At 39.7% G+C, this 19,302-nt stretch overlaps 1 protein-coding gene across 1 annotated transcript in view; it reads right to left on the reverse strand.

The window, feature by feature from the left end:
* Positions 1-19,302, reverse strand: part of LOC124605329 (vacuolar protein sorting-associated protein 13D) — a 552,708-nt gene that overhangs the window by 217,316 nt on the left and 316,090 nt on the right. Inside the window, exon 40 of the mRNA XM_047136935.1 lies at positions 2,595-2,788. Within this exon, the coding sequence (XP_046992891.1) occupies positions 2,595-2,788 (194 nt within the window). The remainder of the gene's footprint in view (positions 1-2,594; positions 2,789-19,302) is intronic.

Genomic DNA, 19,302 nt, shown 5'->3' on the forward strand with positions numbered 1-19,302 from the left:
CTATATATGTAATGAAAGCAGGAAACATGCACATACTAACATTTCAAGATGACTTAAGTAAGGCCACAACAGTGATCCAATAGAATATCGAGGTGTTGAGACAGTGGTGAAAGAATTTGTGGAAGAGACTGTATTGTGGTATGGAATTAGATCAGTACTATTAATCAACTAGGTCTTGAATTTTTTGGACTGATATGTAATACTGGGCCACCTAAAAGTAACAGAGCTCACACAATGGACCTAGAACAAGGGACATCAGTTCTTTTCGTTTCTAAGAGAAGTAGCAGAGATTTGATAGAAGTAGAACAAATGTGAGTCGCATTTGTCTCTATTGCATAAATAGGCAAAAAGCCAGACAATTTTTAGATAACTCTCATAATAGGGAAAAATGTTTCAAGCAGTAAATATTATTCACACTTGGGCAATAATTGATTAAAGCCAAGAAACTTTATTCTATTACAACAGGTTTCTTGTGTCTGGGAAATCCATCCACTCCACTAGACTGTCCTTAAACAATCAAGGAGTTTTCTCTCTCTCATTCCATTGAAATTGCGAAAGGAGTTCCTGCAACCCATTCACTGTTGTTCAAGTATTGTGTGAAACTTATGGGGACCCAACAGATGCTTTGCTTTTGACATTATAGCTACAGAGGATGTAGAAGACAGGGTGCAAATGTTATTCACAAATTGAACCACATATAGTCTACCTACATTTACTGATCTAAAAAAACAACACTGCAGTCATAGAAATATAACACATTAGATAAAAAAACAAATTCTCATTTTAGCTATTTAGGTTATGATATCAGTTAACAGTATGATGATAATACACGTATAAAACTACACAAATCCCAAACAATGTACATAACAATTAAATGCAATCTGGAAGGAAACCAAAAATGGAAAATCAATTCAAATTTATAAAATTATGATTGGTGGGTAGTTCCTTAGAGAAGTACAACATGGGTAATGCCCAAAACAGACAAAAGTCACACAAAAGCAGCAGGGAAGAACTTCCTTAGCTCTATCAAAGGGTATGCATTAAATGATAAAGTGGTTAGAGAGGAATTTAGATTTTTTAGCATCAACTGCACAACAAAAGTGGACATGAGGAAAAGGCAGAGGTTTACCTAAATGAGAAGAGAAATGTAGTCAGAACTGCTGGAGAAAGCAGTCATGCATGTGTGAGGTGCTTGCTTGTGTGAATGGTGTATTTTCTTTTTTGAAGAAGGTTTTGGCTGAAAGCTAAATGTGTTAACAGTCTTTTCGTAATGCCTGTCTGCAGCTCATTGCATCATCTATATGGTGAGTAGCAGTCTATCCTTTTCCTAATATGTTTGATACTCCAATCTCAAGTTTCCAGTACTTAAATTCTGACAGTTGCCATCCCTTCCATGTGAAACAACCTCTCCCATACAGCCTTGACATCCGAGGCAAATTTATTTGTTCAGCTGCATACATTTTACATCAGTTCACCATCATTCTCACCTGAGCCTTCACTGGGCATAATTGCCCTACCAATCTAGTTGGAAATTAGATTTCCCAGGCCACCACATCCAATCCTGGTACTGCTGATCCCTCCAAAAAAAAGGGTTCAGGAGTACAATTCTCATCACTCAGTATTATCCTGGTCTTAAAGATATTTGTCAGCTACTTCATCTAGGTTATGTCATGTATCAGCTGTTATGTAAACACTGTTCACCCTTCTACATAGGTATGACTACCACCAAGTTATCCAACAGGATGAATGAGCATAGACAGAGGATGTAAACTGGCAACACACAATATCCTGTTGCAGTGTGTGCCCTGCAACAAAACAGTCATGACTTCAGTGCCTGTTTCACCACATGTGCCATCTGTATTCTTACTCCCAGACACAAGTTTCACAACACTTCAAAGGTTGGAACATGTTCTTGGTTTTTGCCACCCACCTGGCCTTAATTTTCACTAGTCATTTTCTTTAATTTCCTCAATCTCAGCATTTCTTCTCAGTAACTATTCCTTTCTTCATTACCTTTTAGTTTTATAAATCTTTTTATTTTTTGACCTGTCTATCTCAGATCCTCCTCCCCTCCCTCCAATAAAGCCTATCACATACAATGCACTTACCTTTCCGCTCTTCGTAACTCCTTCACAATGTTCCATCAAAAATCTCTGTTTTGCTTACTGCCCTAGCTTCCACCTTTAAGCTCTCAGGTTTTCAAATCTCATCTGGAGTTGTCGCGAACAACCCATCTTTCCTTCTCATCTTGTCCAGTAAGTCTGCCCAGACCCAAGGTTCTGGGTGACTTTTCCGAGTTTTCCCCATTTCCTAAAACTCACCAATCCTTTTTCTTCCTCTCTCTTCCTCCCCCTTCAATCCTTCTACCAGAAGAGGGAGCCATTGGCTCCGACAGCTTGCACATTTCTTTAAACTTTATATGCATTTTCTCCTGTCACCACTTGGTAAGTAGATTTTTTGTACCAACCCTATTATATTATATTTTTATATTACATTATATATTAGACACATTTTTACCCCAAAAATATATAATTGTTTTTGTTGATATATAAACTTCATGTTTATATTTAGCTGTAAAGGTACTTGTTACTTACCCCCATGGTTCAAGGAAAGGCTCCCATCCAGACAAGAGCCTGTTGTAATAATCACCACATAGACAGAAAGAGGAGTTTCCAGCACCACCAAGTTCCTGTTTCAGTTGCAACTGCAGAAATGTCAGTTCAAATAATGGGACATCAGCATCTCTGCAGTCATCTATTATCACCAAACGTAGGCATGTGGTCTCCACCTATCAAAAATATGGGCTGTTATGGGTGATATGTTCTTGCACACATATCAATTCATATAATGAATATAATAGGGAAACATTCCACACGAGAAAAATATATTTAAAAACAAAGATGATGTGACTTACCATACGAAAGCGCTGGCAGGTCGATAGAAACACTATCAAACACATACATACACACAAAATTCTAGCTTTCGCAACCAATGGTTGCTTCGTCAGGAAAGAGGGATGGAGAGGGAAAGACGAAAGGATGTGGGTTTTAAGGGAGAGGGTAAGGAGTCATTCCAATCCCGGGAGCGGAAAGACTTACCTTAGGGGGAAAAAAGGACAGGTATACACTCGCGCGCACACACACACACATATCCATCCACACATACACAGACACAAGCAGACATTTGTCTGCTTGTGTCTGTGTATGTGCGGATGGATATGTGTGTGTGTGCGCGCGAGTTGTCCTTTTTTCCCCCTAAGGTAAGTCTTTCCGCTCCCGGGATTGGAATGACTCCTTACCCTCTCCCTTAAAACCCACATCCTTCCATCTTTCCCTCTCCTTCCCTCTTTCCTGACGAAGCAACCATTGGTTGCGAAAGCTAGAATTTTGTGTGTATGTATGTGTTTGTTTGTGTTTCTATCGACCTGCCAGCGCTTTCGTATGGTAAGTCACATCATCTTTGTTTTTAAATAAATTCATATAATGATTTACACTGAAATTTCTTTCACATTAATAATTAAGGAGTAAAGGAGACCACTCACCAAACAGCAGGAGTGTTGACTCGTCAACAGGCACATACAAGCCATGACTCAACACTTCTATCTGGTGAGTCATCTCCTACATTCCTTAATTATTTACATTCTGCCAGAACTTTGCTTACTATTATAGAAGCAATATTTCTGTGATAGTTAAAAAATTTACCACCACCATCTTTCAGTGCACATGTACAGCCATAAATGCATTGTTGTAATGACTAAAGCATACTGATTTTTGCAAGCTATCGTAATACGGAATTTTATAATTTTCATTTGTTGCATGAGATGTATTGGAAGTAACTTATGTTTCACTCTTAGATTATATGTCATCTATACTGTGGGAACAAAACAAGTGAAATTCTTTGAAGTACACATTTATGACCTATCTTTCTTCTAACAAGCATCTCATTGCTTTCTTTAGGGATTTCATGGCATAGACCAGTACATCTTTCCCACTCCTTTCAGTGGTAAGTACAAGCAGTGGAGAAGTCAGTTCAGTCACACAGTACAAATTGTGTGTGGAGGGAGCATACAGTGAATGAAGTTTTGGCAGCCAGTTAGAACTTCAGGAATTTGGTATATACAAGAATAAATAGTATCAATCTAAATCACAGTTTCTTTTTTACTTCTCTTGCCAAAGACCAGCTTTGGTTATAGTCCCAAATCAGTCACCATCAATTTTTGTGGTAGTGTGTAGGGGATTGCAAGAAGTGGGGGTGGGGATAAAGGAAAAAAGTCATTTAGACAGTTACTATTTATTCTAAAACACTGGAAGATCTAACGGTGCTCATTTGTGTCCTGTAGATGACAAGAGAAATGAAACCTGTAGTTTATATTTCCCAAGTAGTACTAGAAAAGGGTATGTAATGAACATCTAATTGTTTTATCTATTTTGAAATTTGAATGAGCAATCAAATAACCTTGTTTAATATTGTTTTCTGGTATGGATTTGTCATTAGGTGTATTACACATTCTCCACACATACTGTTAACTACTTTGTCAGTTTTATTGTATATTCTTTATCCTTTAATTTGGAGTACAACACCATCTAGGGTGCGCACGCGCACACCACTCCACACCCGGTTGTGACAATAATCGGGAGTTTTAGGTGCTTGGTTGTAAAAATCTTCTGAACTAAAAAAACTGAAACCATGAAATGTTCAATAAACCAACACTATTACATGAAGATGATTTTAGGGTGGCCAATAGGTAGTATGCCTGGCACACAATGAGGAACTGCTACTGGATAAGTGATTGATCACCAGCCTCAGCTCAGAGGATAGATACAGGTCTGGTCTTATATCTCCCCACTGCTGGCTTAATGCTAGAAGGAACAGGCTGGGTCCTCCAAGATCATGGTGGATTTTGTTTTAAAATATCGTCAAGAGTATGCTATTTATAAGTTAAGCCATTCATTGTAGCTTGCAGTTAACATTCCTAGAGACCACTAAGTGTTTCATCACTCCACTTTGTTCATCAGTTGATTATTGACATGGAAATGAACCAGGGAGGAAAATAAACGATTATTAGAAAGTAATACTGATGACTGATACACAGATCCTAATTTTGTTCCTGGGAGTGATCGTGAAAAGAAATAAAATAACTGACCAGCAGCAGGACACCAAAGACAACATCGACCATCCTGTCAGAAATGTGATCACTCTTCACGTGAACCATCACCTTAATATTTGTCAAGAAAAAGACAAACTAAATGGCTGAAAAATGTTCCCAACCAAAATGTGCACTCCAGATCTCACAATAAAGTAACACATTTGCTTGGTGTCACTGGTGTAGCCAGAAATGCTAACAGCACTGTTTAGGCCTGTAGACTGTTCACTGACAATGATTTGCTGGATTTCATATTAGAGAATGCAGATCACACAAAATCTCTTTACAAAAGTGAACAACGTACTACAAGAAGCTCGAAAAAAGAGAAGTTTAAGGTAGTTTTGAGTGTTTTGTAGACTTCTATCTTTCCTCATGGAGGCAAAATGAATATGGAAGAATTTTGGGACGCTTGTGGGCAGTAATCTTTCCTTCAAGAATGTCACTGTGAAGATTTCATTTTCTTTTGAGATGTGATAGATAACATTTACACAAGAGAGCAATGTAAAAAACGTGACAAGTTGGCCCCCAAAACTTGATGTTATGTAAGAATTTTATGAAAAAGATAATTGGTGGTAGGTGGTAAGTTACTAAGGGACCAAACTGTTGAGGTCATCAGTCCCTAGGCTTACACGCTACTTAATCTAACTCAACCTAACTTACACTAAGGACAAGACACACACCTATGCCTGAGGGAGGACTCGAACCTCCAACGGGGAAAGCTGCACGAATTGTGGGAAGGTGCCTCAGATTGCACAGCTGGATAATTGTAACTCACCATATAGTGGAGATGCTGAGTTGCAGATAGGCACAACAATAGTACTGTTGGGAAGTGAGCTTTAATGCCAACAAAGCCTTTGTTGAAGATGGACAAACAAAACACACACACACACACACACACACACACACACACACACACACACACACACACACACACACACACGCGCGCGCGCGCGCGCGCGACCACAGTCTCTGGCAACTGAAGCCAGACTGCGAGCTGCAGTGCATGATTGGAGAGGAAACTGGGTGGTGGGAGTAAGGAGAAAGTGGGGACAGGAGGGTGAGGGATAGCAGGGTAGGAGTGCGAGACGGTAAAGAGCTCCTTGTGGGAGCGAGCAGGGACGAGGCAGAGAGGGGGTAGGGCAGCTAGGTGCAGTTGGGAGGTTATACGGGGGGCAGAGGAGGGGGGAGAGCTGTTGGAGACAAGGGGATAAGTAAAAAGACTGGTTGCACTGGTGGAATAGAGGACTGTGTAGTGCTGGAATGCGAACAGTGAAGGGCTAGATGAGTAAGGACAACGAAAAATGAAGGTTCAGGCCAAGGGGGTTACGGAAACACAAAATATACTGCAGGGAGAGTTTCCACATGAGCAATTCAGAATAGCTGGTGTTGGTGGGAAGGATCCATATGGTACTGGCTGTGAAGCAGTCACTGAAATAAAGAACGTAGTGTTGGGCAGCATGCTCAGCAACGGTGGGGGGGGGGGGGGGGGGGGGGGAGGGGGTTCAGCTATTTCTTGGCCACAGTTTGTCAGTGGCCCTTCATGCGGACAGACAGCCTGTTGGTTGTCATGCCCATGTAGAATGCAGCACAGTAGTTGCTGCTTAACTTGTAGATCACATGACTAGTTTCAAAGGCAGTCCTGCCTTGACGGGATAGGTGATGCTTGTGACTGGACTGGAGTATGTGGTGGTGAGAAGAGAGATGGGACAGGTCTTGCATTTAGGTCTCTTACAGGGATACAAGCCATGAGGCAGGTGTTATTTAGGGGGCAGGTGTTATGTAGGGATAGACAATGATATTGCATAGGTTCAGTGGGCAGTGGATTACCACTGTGGGAGCAATGGGAAGGATATTGTCTAGGACATTCCTGATTTCAAGGTGCTATGAGAGGTGGTCGAAACCCTAATAGAGAATGTAATTCAGCTGCTTCAGTGCTGGGTGGTACTGAGTCACAAAGGGAAGACTCATCTGCGGCCAGATGGTGGGCCATTGGGAGGTCGTGGGTGACTCAAAACATAAGGATATCTGTTTTTTTTTACAAGGTTGGGAGGGTAATTATGGTCTGTGAAGGTCTCAATAACACCCTCAGTATATTTTGAGAGGGACTGCTAGTTACTGCAGATGTGATGGCTCTGGGTGGCTAGGCTGTATGGAAGGGACTTCTTGGTATGGAATGGGTGGCAGCTGTCGAAGTGGAGTTATTGCTGGTGTTTGGTAGGTTTGATATGAACAGATGTAGCCATATTTGAAGTGGAGGTCAACAACGAGGAAGGTGGCTAGATGGGTTGACTAGGACCAGGTGAAGTGAATGGGGGAGGAGGGGTCACTGTGGAACGGTTTGTAGGTGGATAAATCTGACAGCTGGCCATGTCCTTCTGCTAGGTAATCTTTGCGGTTTAAAACAACAGTGGTGGAGCCTTTGTCAGCAGGTATGATTATGAAGTCAGGATCACTTTTTAAGTGGCGGATGGAGATTCTTTCTGTGGATGTAAGGTTAGTTTGCATGTTGAGGGATTTGGAGAATGATGGTGAGGCATGGTTTGAGGTTAAGAAATACTGGAATGTTAACACGGGGTGGTTGGGGGGCAGTGGGGGTGGATTACAGTTGGATAGAGGAGTGAACTGAATCAGGCAGGGTTCAACATTAATCTTTGGTTGAGTCTGATTGGTAGGATTGGTGGCAATAAATGATTCCCCTGTAGGGACCAGGAGAAGTCCTTTGTGATTGAATTTGGGGGTGGGCCAAAAGGTGAGGCCTTTGGAAAGGATTGATACTTCTGCAGTGGTAAGGGTTTTGGAGGAAAGTTTCGGGACTGTTTAAGTTCTAGATTCTGTGTGGTGGTGGGAGTGAGTTTTTGAGGGTGGGGTAAATGTAGAAGGTCAGCAAGACATGGTTTAACAGCTATGATGGGACTTGGGGGAGGTTTGCACCTAGCAGCTTGTTGTAGATGTGGTGGATAATGGTAGTCCAAGGCGGGAGTAGGAACTCAACACGGTAGAGAGTTTTTTGAGTGAGAGTTATGCATGTTGCTCTAGTTCCTGGAGGGCAAGAGTTTCAATGTGTGTTATGGGATTGATCGCAAAGCAGGAGAATTTTACGGATGGAGAGAAGGTACTGCAAGGAGGTTTTGGCCTGACTGATATGGTTTTGAAGGACTATGTTGGTGAGAGTTAAGGACTGGTGGTATGAGAACAGATGGAGGTCATTTTGGAAGGAAGAGTGGCAGCTACAGATGGGTAATTTGTTGGCCTTACCATCAGTTGGCAGATGGAAACGCAAAATACGTTAATAATTTTACAGGTATATTTGGGACAACAATCTGCGGGTATTTTCCAAGTGAGTAACTCAACTGACAAGGTTGGGTTTGGACTTTTATTGCCAGTGAAGGGAACAGGAAGAGATATTACACGTAACAATTTATTCACAAGTTACAATATTGCTAGAAAACTTTACACTGATTTTACACTTACATTTATAGGAACACTGAACAAAAATAGCTAACACTTGGTTCAAGAATCACGAAAGAAGGTTGTATACATGGAAGAACCCTGGAGATACTAGAAGATGTCAGATAGATTACATAATGGTAAGACAGAGATTTAGGAACCAGGTTTTAAATTGTAAGATGCTTCCAGGGGCAGATGTGGACTCTGACCACAATCTATTGGTTATGAACTGTAGATTAAAACTGAAGAAACTGCAAAAAGGTGGGAATTTGAGGAGATGGGACCTTGATAAACTGGAAGAACCAGAGGTTGTAGAGAGTTTCACAAAGAGCATAAAGGAACAATTGACAAGACTGGGGGAAAGAAATACAGTAGAAGAAGAATGGATAGCTTTGAGGGATGAAGTGGTGAAGGCAGGAGAGGATCAAGTAGGTAAAAAGACGAGGGCTAGTAGAAATCCTTGGGTAACAGAAGAAATATTGAATTTAATTGATGAAAGGAGAAAATATAAAAATGCAGTAAATGAAGCAGACAAAAAGGAATACAAATGTCTCAAAAATGAGATCAACAGGAAGTGCAAAATGGCTAAGCAGGCATGGCTAGAGGACAAATGTAAGGATGTAGAGGCTTACCTCACTAGGGGTAAGATAGATACTGCCTACAGGAAAATTAAAGAGACCTTTGGAGATAAGAGAACCACTTGTATAAATATTAAGGGCTCAGATGGAAACCCAGTTCTAAGCAAAGAAGGGAAAGCAGAAAGGTGGAAGGAGTATATATAGGGACTATACAAGGGCAATGTTCTTGAGGACAATATTATGGAAACGGAAGAGGATGTAGATGAAAATTAAATGGGAGATATGATACTGCATGAAGAATTTGATAGAGCACTGAAAGACCTAAGTAGAAACAAGGCCCCGGGAGTAGACAATATTCCATTAGAACTACTGACAGCCTTGGCAGAGCCAGTCCCGACAAAACTCGTACCATCTGGTGAGCAAAATGTATGAGACAGGCGAAATACCCTCAGACTTAAAGAAGAATATAATAATTCCAATCCCAAAGAAAGCAGGCATTGACAGATGTGAAAATTACCGAACTATCAGTTTAATAAGTCACAGCTGCAAAATACTAACGCGAATTCTGTACAGACGAATGGAAAAACTGGTAGAAGCTGACCTCGGGGAAGATCAGTTTGGATTTCGTAGAAATACGGGAACACATGAGGCAATACTGACCCTACGACTTATCTTAGAAGCTAGATTAAGGAAAGGCAAACCTACGTTTCTAGCATTTGTAGACTTAGAGAAAGCTTTTGACACTGTTGACTGGAATAATCTCTTTCAAATTCTGAAGGTGGCAGGGGTAAAATACAGGGAGTGAAAGACTATTTACAAGTTGTACAGAAACCAGATGGCAGTTATAAGAGTCGGGGGGCATGAAAGGGAAGCACTGGTTGGGAAGGGAGTGAGACAGGGTTGTAGCCTCTCCCCGATGTTATTCAATCTGTATATTGAGCAAGCAGTAAAGGAAACAAAAGAAAAATTCGGAGTAGGTATTAAAATCCGTGGAGAAGAAATAAAAACTTTAAGATTCGCCGATGACATTGTAGTTCTGTCAGAGACAGTAAAGGACTTGGAAGAGTAGTTGAACGGAATGGACAGTGTCTTGAAGGGAGTATATAACATTAACATCAACAACAGCAAAATGAGGATAATGGAATGTAGTCGAATAAAGTCAGGCGATGCTGAGGGAATTAGATTAGGAAATGAGACACTTAAAGTAGTAAAGGAGTTTTGCTACTTGGGGAGCAAAATAACTGATGATGGTCGAAGTAGAGAGGATATAAAATGTAGACTGGCAATGGCAAGGAAAGCGTTTCTGAAGAAGAGAAATTTGTTAACATCGAGTATAGATTTAAATGTCAGGAAGTCGTTTCTGAAAGTATTTGTATGGAGTGTAGCCATGTATGGAAGTGAAACATGGACGATAAATAGTTTGGACAAGAAGAGAATAGAAGCTTCCGAAATGTGGTGCTACAGAAGAATGCTGAAGATTAGATGGGTAGATCACGTAACTAATGAGGAACTACTGAATAGGATTGGGGAGGAGAGGAGTTTGTGGCACAACTTGACAAGAAGAAGGGATCGGTTGGTAGGACACATTCTGAGGCATCAAGGGATCACCAATTTAGTAGTGGAGGGCAGCTTGGAGGGTAAAAATCGTAGAGGGAGACCAAGAGATGAATACACTAAATAGATTCAGAAGGATGTAGGCTGCAGTACGTACTGGGAGATGAAGAAGTTTGCACAGGATAGAGTAGCATAGAGAGCTGCATCATACCAGTCTCAGGACTGAAGACCACAACAACAACAACAACAACAAACAAAAATAAAACCAGTCTCAGGACTGAAGACCACAACAACAAAAAACAAAAATAAAAGAGAAATTCCTTTTGAAGTCTTGCCTAGCAAAAATAGAGAACTACGTTATCCATATTCAAGTTTAGTGAACATTTTACATTGGTGTCATATGTACCAAAGAAAAAAAAAGTGAAATCTTGCTGCGAACAATGCACACAAACAATAAAATTGATGTAGAATCAGGTGATTTGAAGTATCTAGAAATGATTACATTCTATAATTCAACAAAGAGTGGAGTGAATGTGGTTGATGCTATGTGTTATGAATATAATGTTGGTATAAATTTGTAGCACACAAAGCAAACACACATTTCTCCCATTTCTCCAATAACTGAGTTTGGAACTGGTAACACCATACATGGCACATATAGCTAACATGCACCAGTTAGGAGCAATGCTTTCTGGGATTACCACTGAAAAGGATATGGTTCCAGAAGGCAAATGAGATCGGTGTTATAAATGCAAAGACTAAAACACACAAAAAAGTGTAAATTGTGGAAAAGGCCTGTTTCATCCCATTTTTTAATGTTACGTGAAGATTGTGCAGAATATATAAAAAAGTAACATGTATATTGAAAAGGTCGACATATATTTTTTACTAGATCGCAAAATGCACTAAAATGTGTAATACTGTGTGTACCAATCCTATAATTGTAACTTGTAAGGATGTACACACTTAAAATTTTTAGAATTTCAAAAAATGGTATTAATGTTTAAGAATTTTTTTAAATGTTGAGTAATTTAATATTCCGTTATTTTGAGGAATACAACCTTATTTTTTTCAGAAATGTGTGATAAAATTAAATGCTAATGAAGTATAAAAGAATGTTTTTAATTCAAAACATTCTTAATTACAAATTAATCTTATTAAAACATGTTTTGCCTTTGTGAGGGATTTTCAGATTACCTCAAAATTTTCCTTTGACAACATTTTAAAACTCATTAAATGGCTCTGTGCTAGACTGAAGCATGCATACAATCAGATGAATATGCAGGGATCTTTTCCTTTTACATTTTCGTAATGTGCTTCAATCTAACACAGACCCGTTTTAAGGTTTTTAAAATGTAAAAGGAAAAGGTTATTATGATTGATCTGATTGGATTCACGCTTCAGTCTAGCACAGAGAGATTTAATGGCTTTTAAAATGTTGAAAACATTCTCTGTAGTATACAGAGAAGTTGCAGCATTAGAAAATTGTAGCGAAATGCAGGAAGATCTGCAGCGGATAGGCACTTGGTGCAGGGAGTGGCAACTGACCCTTAACATAGACAAATGTAATGTATTGTGAATACATAGAAAGAAGGATCCTTTATTCTATGATTATATGATAGCGGAACAAACACTGGTAGCAGTTACTTCTGTAAAATATCTGGGAGTATGTGTGCGGAGCGATTTGAAGTGGAATGATCATATAAAATTAATTGTTGGTAAGGCGGGTACCAGGTTGAGGTTCATTGGGAGAGTGCTTGGAAAATGTGGTCCATCAACAAAGGAGGTGGCTTACAAAACACTCGTTCGACCTATACTTGAGTACTGCTCATCAGTGTGGGATCCGTACCAGATCGGTTTGACGGAGGAGATAGAGAAGATCCAAAGAAGAGCGGCGCATTTCGTCACAGGGTTATTTGATAAACGTGACAGCGTTCCAGAGATGTTTAGCAAACTCAAGTGGCAAACTCTGCAAGAGAGGCGCTCTGCATCGCGGTGTAGCTTGCTCGCCAGGTTTCGAGAGGGTGCGTTTCTGGATGAGGTATCGAATATATTGCTTCCCCCTACTTATACTTCCCGAGGAGATCACGAATGTAAAATTAGAGAGATTAGAGCGCGCACGGAGGCTTTCAGACAGTCGTTCTTCCCGCGAACCATACGCGACTGGAACAGGAAAGGGAGGTAATGACAGTGGCACGTAAAGTGCCCTCCGCCACACACCGTTGGGTGGCTTGCAGAGTATAAATGTAGATGTAGATGTAGAAAAAGGAAAATTTTAGGATAATCAAGAGACGCTCCATGAACATGAAATGCATTGCTAGTAAAAGAGTAAACCGCAACCAAGACGGTTTTTATTTCAAATATTCTACATACAGTTGCTTTACCAGATGGCCTCATTGAGGGGAAGACATCTTATATTTTTAAAAAAATTATAATCACAGACAAGCACAACAAAACGACTGTTAAACAAGTTAGCTTTTAGCCAGAAAGCCTTCTTCTAAAATAGACAACATACACACACAGAGATTCATGCAAATGCATCTCACACACATGACCAACCAATTTCAGGAGGAGGACTTCTGACTGAAAGCTTATTTTTTAGTAGTCTTTTTGTTGTACCTGTCTGCAACTTAACATCTCCACTATACAGTGGGTAACAATCTAGCCTTTTCATAATATTGTCATTATTCCATCCTGGACTTCCCATTGTTTGTTTTATATAAAAGAAGTATTTCTGCTACTCCTGTTCAAAATTTATGTCTTACTTATTTTGTAACTTAAATAAAATGTTGTGTCGCCACCATTGGTCCTAGGGTTAATCTCTCTCATGGGGAACTATGTCAATCATTTGAATGTGTAAAGACATTACTGACCCATAAGGTGCCCAGCTGTAATCACAAGCTGAGATTGCACAATGACTTTTAGAACTTGAGCGGATGGACTATATCTGCTACCCACAAGGTGAGGCTATGAAACTCAGTGCATAAAGGCCATTTAGTTTCGACTTTCTTAAGTGTGCAGTAACTTTGTCTACAAGCTAAAGTGAGTCTCTAGCAACTCACAGTGTTTTTAAATTTCAAAACAGCATTCCTCACTGCGAGCTTAGATGGATCAAAAACTTCATGAGACTTGTTAACATCAACACAAGCTGGTTTCTGCAAAGTGAACTTAAAGCTATTAGTACCATCCCACTTTTGTAAACTCTTAAAAGTAAGTTGCAATTGATGGCTGTTATTGGAAAGTGCAGAGGTGGAGCAGAAAACAGCAAAACATATCTTTGAGTGCTATACAGAGCTTCTTATGTTAGGTGTTATTCTATTAAACAGTCACAAATAATGATTATTACAAAACAGAGCCAAGAGGGGGACAATTCTGCTGTGATCAGTGTGATACCTATAGAAATGTTTGAAGAGAACTATAAGGATATTGACAGTCAACCATGGAATCCACATTCATGGCACTCTCAGATGATGTTATGCCCCAGGTGTAGAGGGTGGGCAGACAGGGATTACTACAAGTTGCCTGCATAAGAAGACTTGCTGTAGAGCCTCATCCTGATAATTAATCAATGAGTAAAAACTCCTGAAACCACACTGGTAACAACTGAGAATTTTCTTGGTTTTTGGTTCATAATCTTCAACACCTTCATTACGATGTTACTAATCTGAATACTTACATGATTATTTGAGTACATAAGACCCTCGTTTTGGAAGCACAGTGAGAAAAACCTGTCTCCAAGGACAAGGAAAATGTACTATCTGTCAAATTTAGTTGAAAATGGAAGGAAAATTTCCTTTTGACTGTATCCGATTCATTATTTGCTGTTGTAATATTTACTGGGTAGAGAAAAGGTCGTGGTACACTTTATCATTCTTGGAAATGATATTACCACTGATTTTTCTAGAAACTCTATATAGTGTGTCCCATTTATCTTTACCACACTAAATAACTGTTTGTACAGATTCAAATTACAAAACGTTTCAAGCAAATGTTCTTTAGCCGTCATGGGGACATCAATCAGCACAACAACCCACATTGTAGCTTTGGTTTGTACAAAGATATGAACATCGGTATGACTTTTTTAAATGGCACCCTGTATTTTTTATTTGGTAATTCATTTCCTCTCCTAAAGACTTATTCAAAAATATATCACAGTGTATCATTCAGTGAAACACAACGATATTAATCACACAACACAACACGGACTTTGAGTCCAGAATCACAAACTCATCCATTTGCTGGAGCTGTCAAAAAACAAATGAAAACCAAGTAAAAGCATAACACAAAATTGACTTTGACTCTCCTGTACCATTGCCCAGTAGTAGAACATTCAAAGGTGCTCAAAAGTGATGACCCTGGACACAGATACACTGGTGCACTCATTGAATGAAAGAATTATTTACTGCTTCCAGTGTTGCCTGCTGAAGAGAATTACAAGCATGCACAATATGTTCCTGCATGTCCTCTGGAGTTGTTGGAATATCACAATAGACAATGCCTTTAATGCATCCCCAAAGAAAGAAGTCCAGAGGATTTAAATCAGGAGACCAAGTAACTGTTCCTCTTTGCGCAATCCATCTAACATGATACCTTTGGTTCAGAACACAACTTGCACGCAAGGCATTATGTGCTGGACATCCATCATATTGATACCACATTTGCATTCTGGTTCATAGCGGCACTTAAGCCAGAAGAGGAGGAAGAATTCGTCTGAGGAAGTTGGCATACGCTGTGCCATTTAGGCTACCATTGATGAAATAAGGGCCAATAATTGCAGTATCAAGCCTCCGACACCAGACTTTAACTCTCCACTGACGCTAATGTTCCACCTAAGCCATCGTTGGTTGTCGCTGGACCAATAATGCATGTTCCTTGTATTTACCTGTCCTTTGTTTGAGAAGGAACACTTATCAGTAAATAGAACATTGGAAAAGAAGTTCGGGTTGGTGAGGATATGCTGCTGTGCCCTCTTGACAGAACTGTAAACGATTCTGGAAATCATTCCCATGCAATTCTTGATGTAGGTGTACATGGTAAGGATGGAACCAGTTACGTGTAATAATATGATGTACACTGGTTTTAGGAATGCCAATCTTGTGTTCAAGCTGTTGTATGCTCACATGTGGATTCATAGTAACAGATGTGAGAACAGTAACTTCAGCAGCTTCGTCTGTGCGAGTGCTACGACAAATGCATTGTCATGGGATGAAACTTTCCGTTTCCCGAATCATCGCAACATGACAAGAAAACATCCGTCGGGAAGGTGGGTTCTTGTCAGGATATCGCTCTCTGTACAGTTCCGAAGCCTGTGTAGCATTTTGCCTACCTTCAACAACAACAATAAAAGAAACTTTATGTAGATGCAGTTTGTAGGAAGGATAGCATTTACTGTATGCCTACTCCACACAACAGTATTTAAAATAACTAAACTACAGAACTAAATGTACCCATATATAAGGAAACAGTATTGCAATTACTGTTCTGTTAACTTACATTCCCTATAGATGAGTAGCATTTCTACCTTCTCTTCGTTGGTGTACATTCTACTCACACAAGTCTTCAACTGACGATGGTTGATGGAATTCCAGGTGCGCATTCTACTTATGTTTACATTTGTCCTCTGTCAACGTCAGCACTTGGATGTGTTCCATTAACCTGAGTACCTGCACTGGGAGCATCAATGTCAATGTTGTGTTATGTAATTAATAACATCGTTTTTATTGTGAACGGTAAACTGTGATACATTTTTGAATAGGTCTTTTGGATAGGAAATGAATTACTGAATAAAAAATACAGGGTTCCATTTAAAAAAGTCATACCGCTGTACATATCTTTGTAAAAAACAAAGCTACAACGAAGGCAATCATGCTGATTGATGTCTGACTGATGGCTAAATAATGTTTGCTTGAAACATTTTGTATTTTGGATCTCGACAAACAGTTATTTAGGGTAGTCAAGATAAATGGTACACCCTGTATTCCAGCAAAAGTTTGGGTCCATGTTAGCTTCGGCAGTCATACAAGTAACATGTTGTGCCATTGCCCAATCAGTGTCAGCAGTGCTTACATGTAGGCTACACTGCGTAATTACAGCTCATATTAAAGACCTGGAATATGTGTTATAACAAATTCTGATGACTTTTCACGCTTTAGTGGAACTCATTATCCACTTAATTGGATTTAAGAACAGAGTCTGGCCCTGGGAGTGATCTCCACTAACCTGTCTGATGAACTCAGAATAAGAAGGGGACAGCAGTGTCATGCTGTACGACCAAAACGCAGAGGTTTTCCTAACCCTGGATGAAACAGATGTTTTATGTTAATGTGATGAGGTGCAAGATCTGGGCCACCTGCTGCGGCGTTGCTTGCTGGATGAACCTTAAACACTACAAAGTCTTTCTAAATACAATAATGAGGCTAATTCAACAAAAATTTCCCAGGAAACTTGTTCAAATGAATAATTAAAGAAATAAAGTCAGAAACTCCAGCCTTGATTTTTTCTTGCTGTCCTTAATGATTTTTCTTCTTTTGATCTCACAATACAAAATGTAGCAGGTTTCCTGTGATTGGACCACACACGAAACTGCTATTAATTTAGAGTTGTAACTATCATTCCACAAAGGAACACAGCCTCCTGAGTTTGCCAAAAGACACTGGTATTGATGTTCTGTGGCCTGATCCACACATTCCACCCTATCCTGTGAACTGTCACAGTGTTTGGACACAGCTAACTAGTCATACAGAGTGCAGTTGGCTCTCCTACACGTACATTCAGAGGCTTTCTTTCAATGTTTGCTGGATCTTACAAGTTAACCCATAATGGTACAGATGTCACTTGAATGAACATCAGTATCCACTTTCGACTGACATGCATCTGTGAGAGATGAAAAGCATAATGACAGGACAATAGCAGAAAATAACCCAAAGAAGTAGTGTCAGGGGCATAAGTCCAGTACTGAGGAGGCATACATTCTTGAAGAATCACACTGATTCTTTGGCTGGTACTGGTGGATAAGGTTGAAAAAGGAAGATCAGGGCTCAACATCCCCCTAACATCAAGAGAGATGATGCACAAGCTCAGAATGTTTCACGGATGGAGAAGGAAATCGGACGTACCATTTCAAAGAAGACATCTTGGTATTTTCCAGGAGTGATTTAGCGAAATCACGGAAAAGCTAAAACTGGATGGTCAGATATACAGTCCTACGTCCATGGAGAAGGAGTACCACACCATAATTTTTGGATTGAGGCCCACCCAAAGAAAGAATCATAGGCGAGTTAATCAATGACAGTCTTCAAAGTCTGGCTGTCTACAGACTCACTTAGTGAAAAGTATAGCAAACATAGTGTAGCCATCCTTTGGAGAGATACTGTAGCTACAGCTGCTTGCTTCAAACGAGTGACACAACGCACAGGCAAGCTACCATTCAGTCTCGGTTTATGTGTTGATTTAATACATTCCCCGAAACAAAACTGGAATCCTTTGGATACTAGTGGTACACAGAAACTGTTGAATATTCTAATGTAAAAGAGCACAGCAGTCAATCGCAGAATCAGTAATTTATTCCAGATCCAGTTTTCAACAATAACATAATCACCATTGTGAGTTACCAGAAGAGTCAAAAGGCATAATGAAATTGGAGCATAAACATTTGACAAGCGGCACCAGCATTTACATGGCAGAAGCTACTCAAACGACAAGTACTGGTTTCAAGGTCTGGAAACCTGACAAATATGAGGAACTGATAAAGTATGACATGGTAGTCGGACAGTACAGCATGGTACACAAGGCTGTAATGCTGAATTTTTAATGAGGACACAGGTGGTGTAATTTTGAGTGTCATATTTTCCAAATCGCTAGTGGTACTCGGTAAAGTAGTTATGTTGCCTGACAAACTGTCATCATTTGGATCAGATACTATTAATTATCATATGGCAATTACACATCACTTTAGAAATACAAATAAAATATATACATAATGTGAATCAGTATACTAGCATTACACAATTCTTTAAATGATTCCAGTGTAACTGTCACATTCTCAAAAGCTTCCTTAACACATAAGTAGGACAGTTATACTGTTTATGACAATAAACACATTCAGGAAAACAATAAATATTCTCTGTAGTTATCAAAAACTACTTGTGATGTTTCTACAGGAAGTCTCAATACACTGGTGGTCTTAGGTTTGTGGGTATTGGTGTCTGCTGGTGCTGACCAAATCTACTAGAACCTGTATGTTTAAATTTGCGAAGCTCATTTGTATACCACAAGAAACTGAGAAAGCCTGTGTCAATGCAAGTAGTGCCCATTATACCTGAGAAAGCACTGTTCAACTGAAGTGTGACAAGTGCCCTAGACGATGCCCGCCAATAGCTGTTTTACCTCAACAGCCATCTATCATTTCTACATATACATCTATGTCTACTTGGATACACTGCAATGCTCGGCAGAGGGTTTATTGAACCACCTTCACAATAATTCTGTATTATTCCAATCTCGAATCAAATGTGGAAAAAACTAACACCTATATCTTTACAAGTGAGCTCTCATTTCCCCTATTTTATTATGAAGAACATT

This window comes from Schistocerca americana, chromosome 3 (genome assembly GCF_021461395.2).
Source record: "Schistocerca americana isolate TAMUIC-IGC-003095 chromosome 3, iqSchAmer2.1, whole genome shotgun sequence".
Taxonomy (NCBI): domain Eukaryota; kingdom Metazoa; phylum Arthropoda; class Insecta; order Orthoptera; family Acrididae; genus Schistocerca; species Schistocerca americana.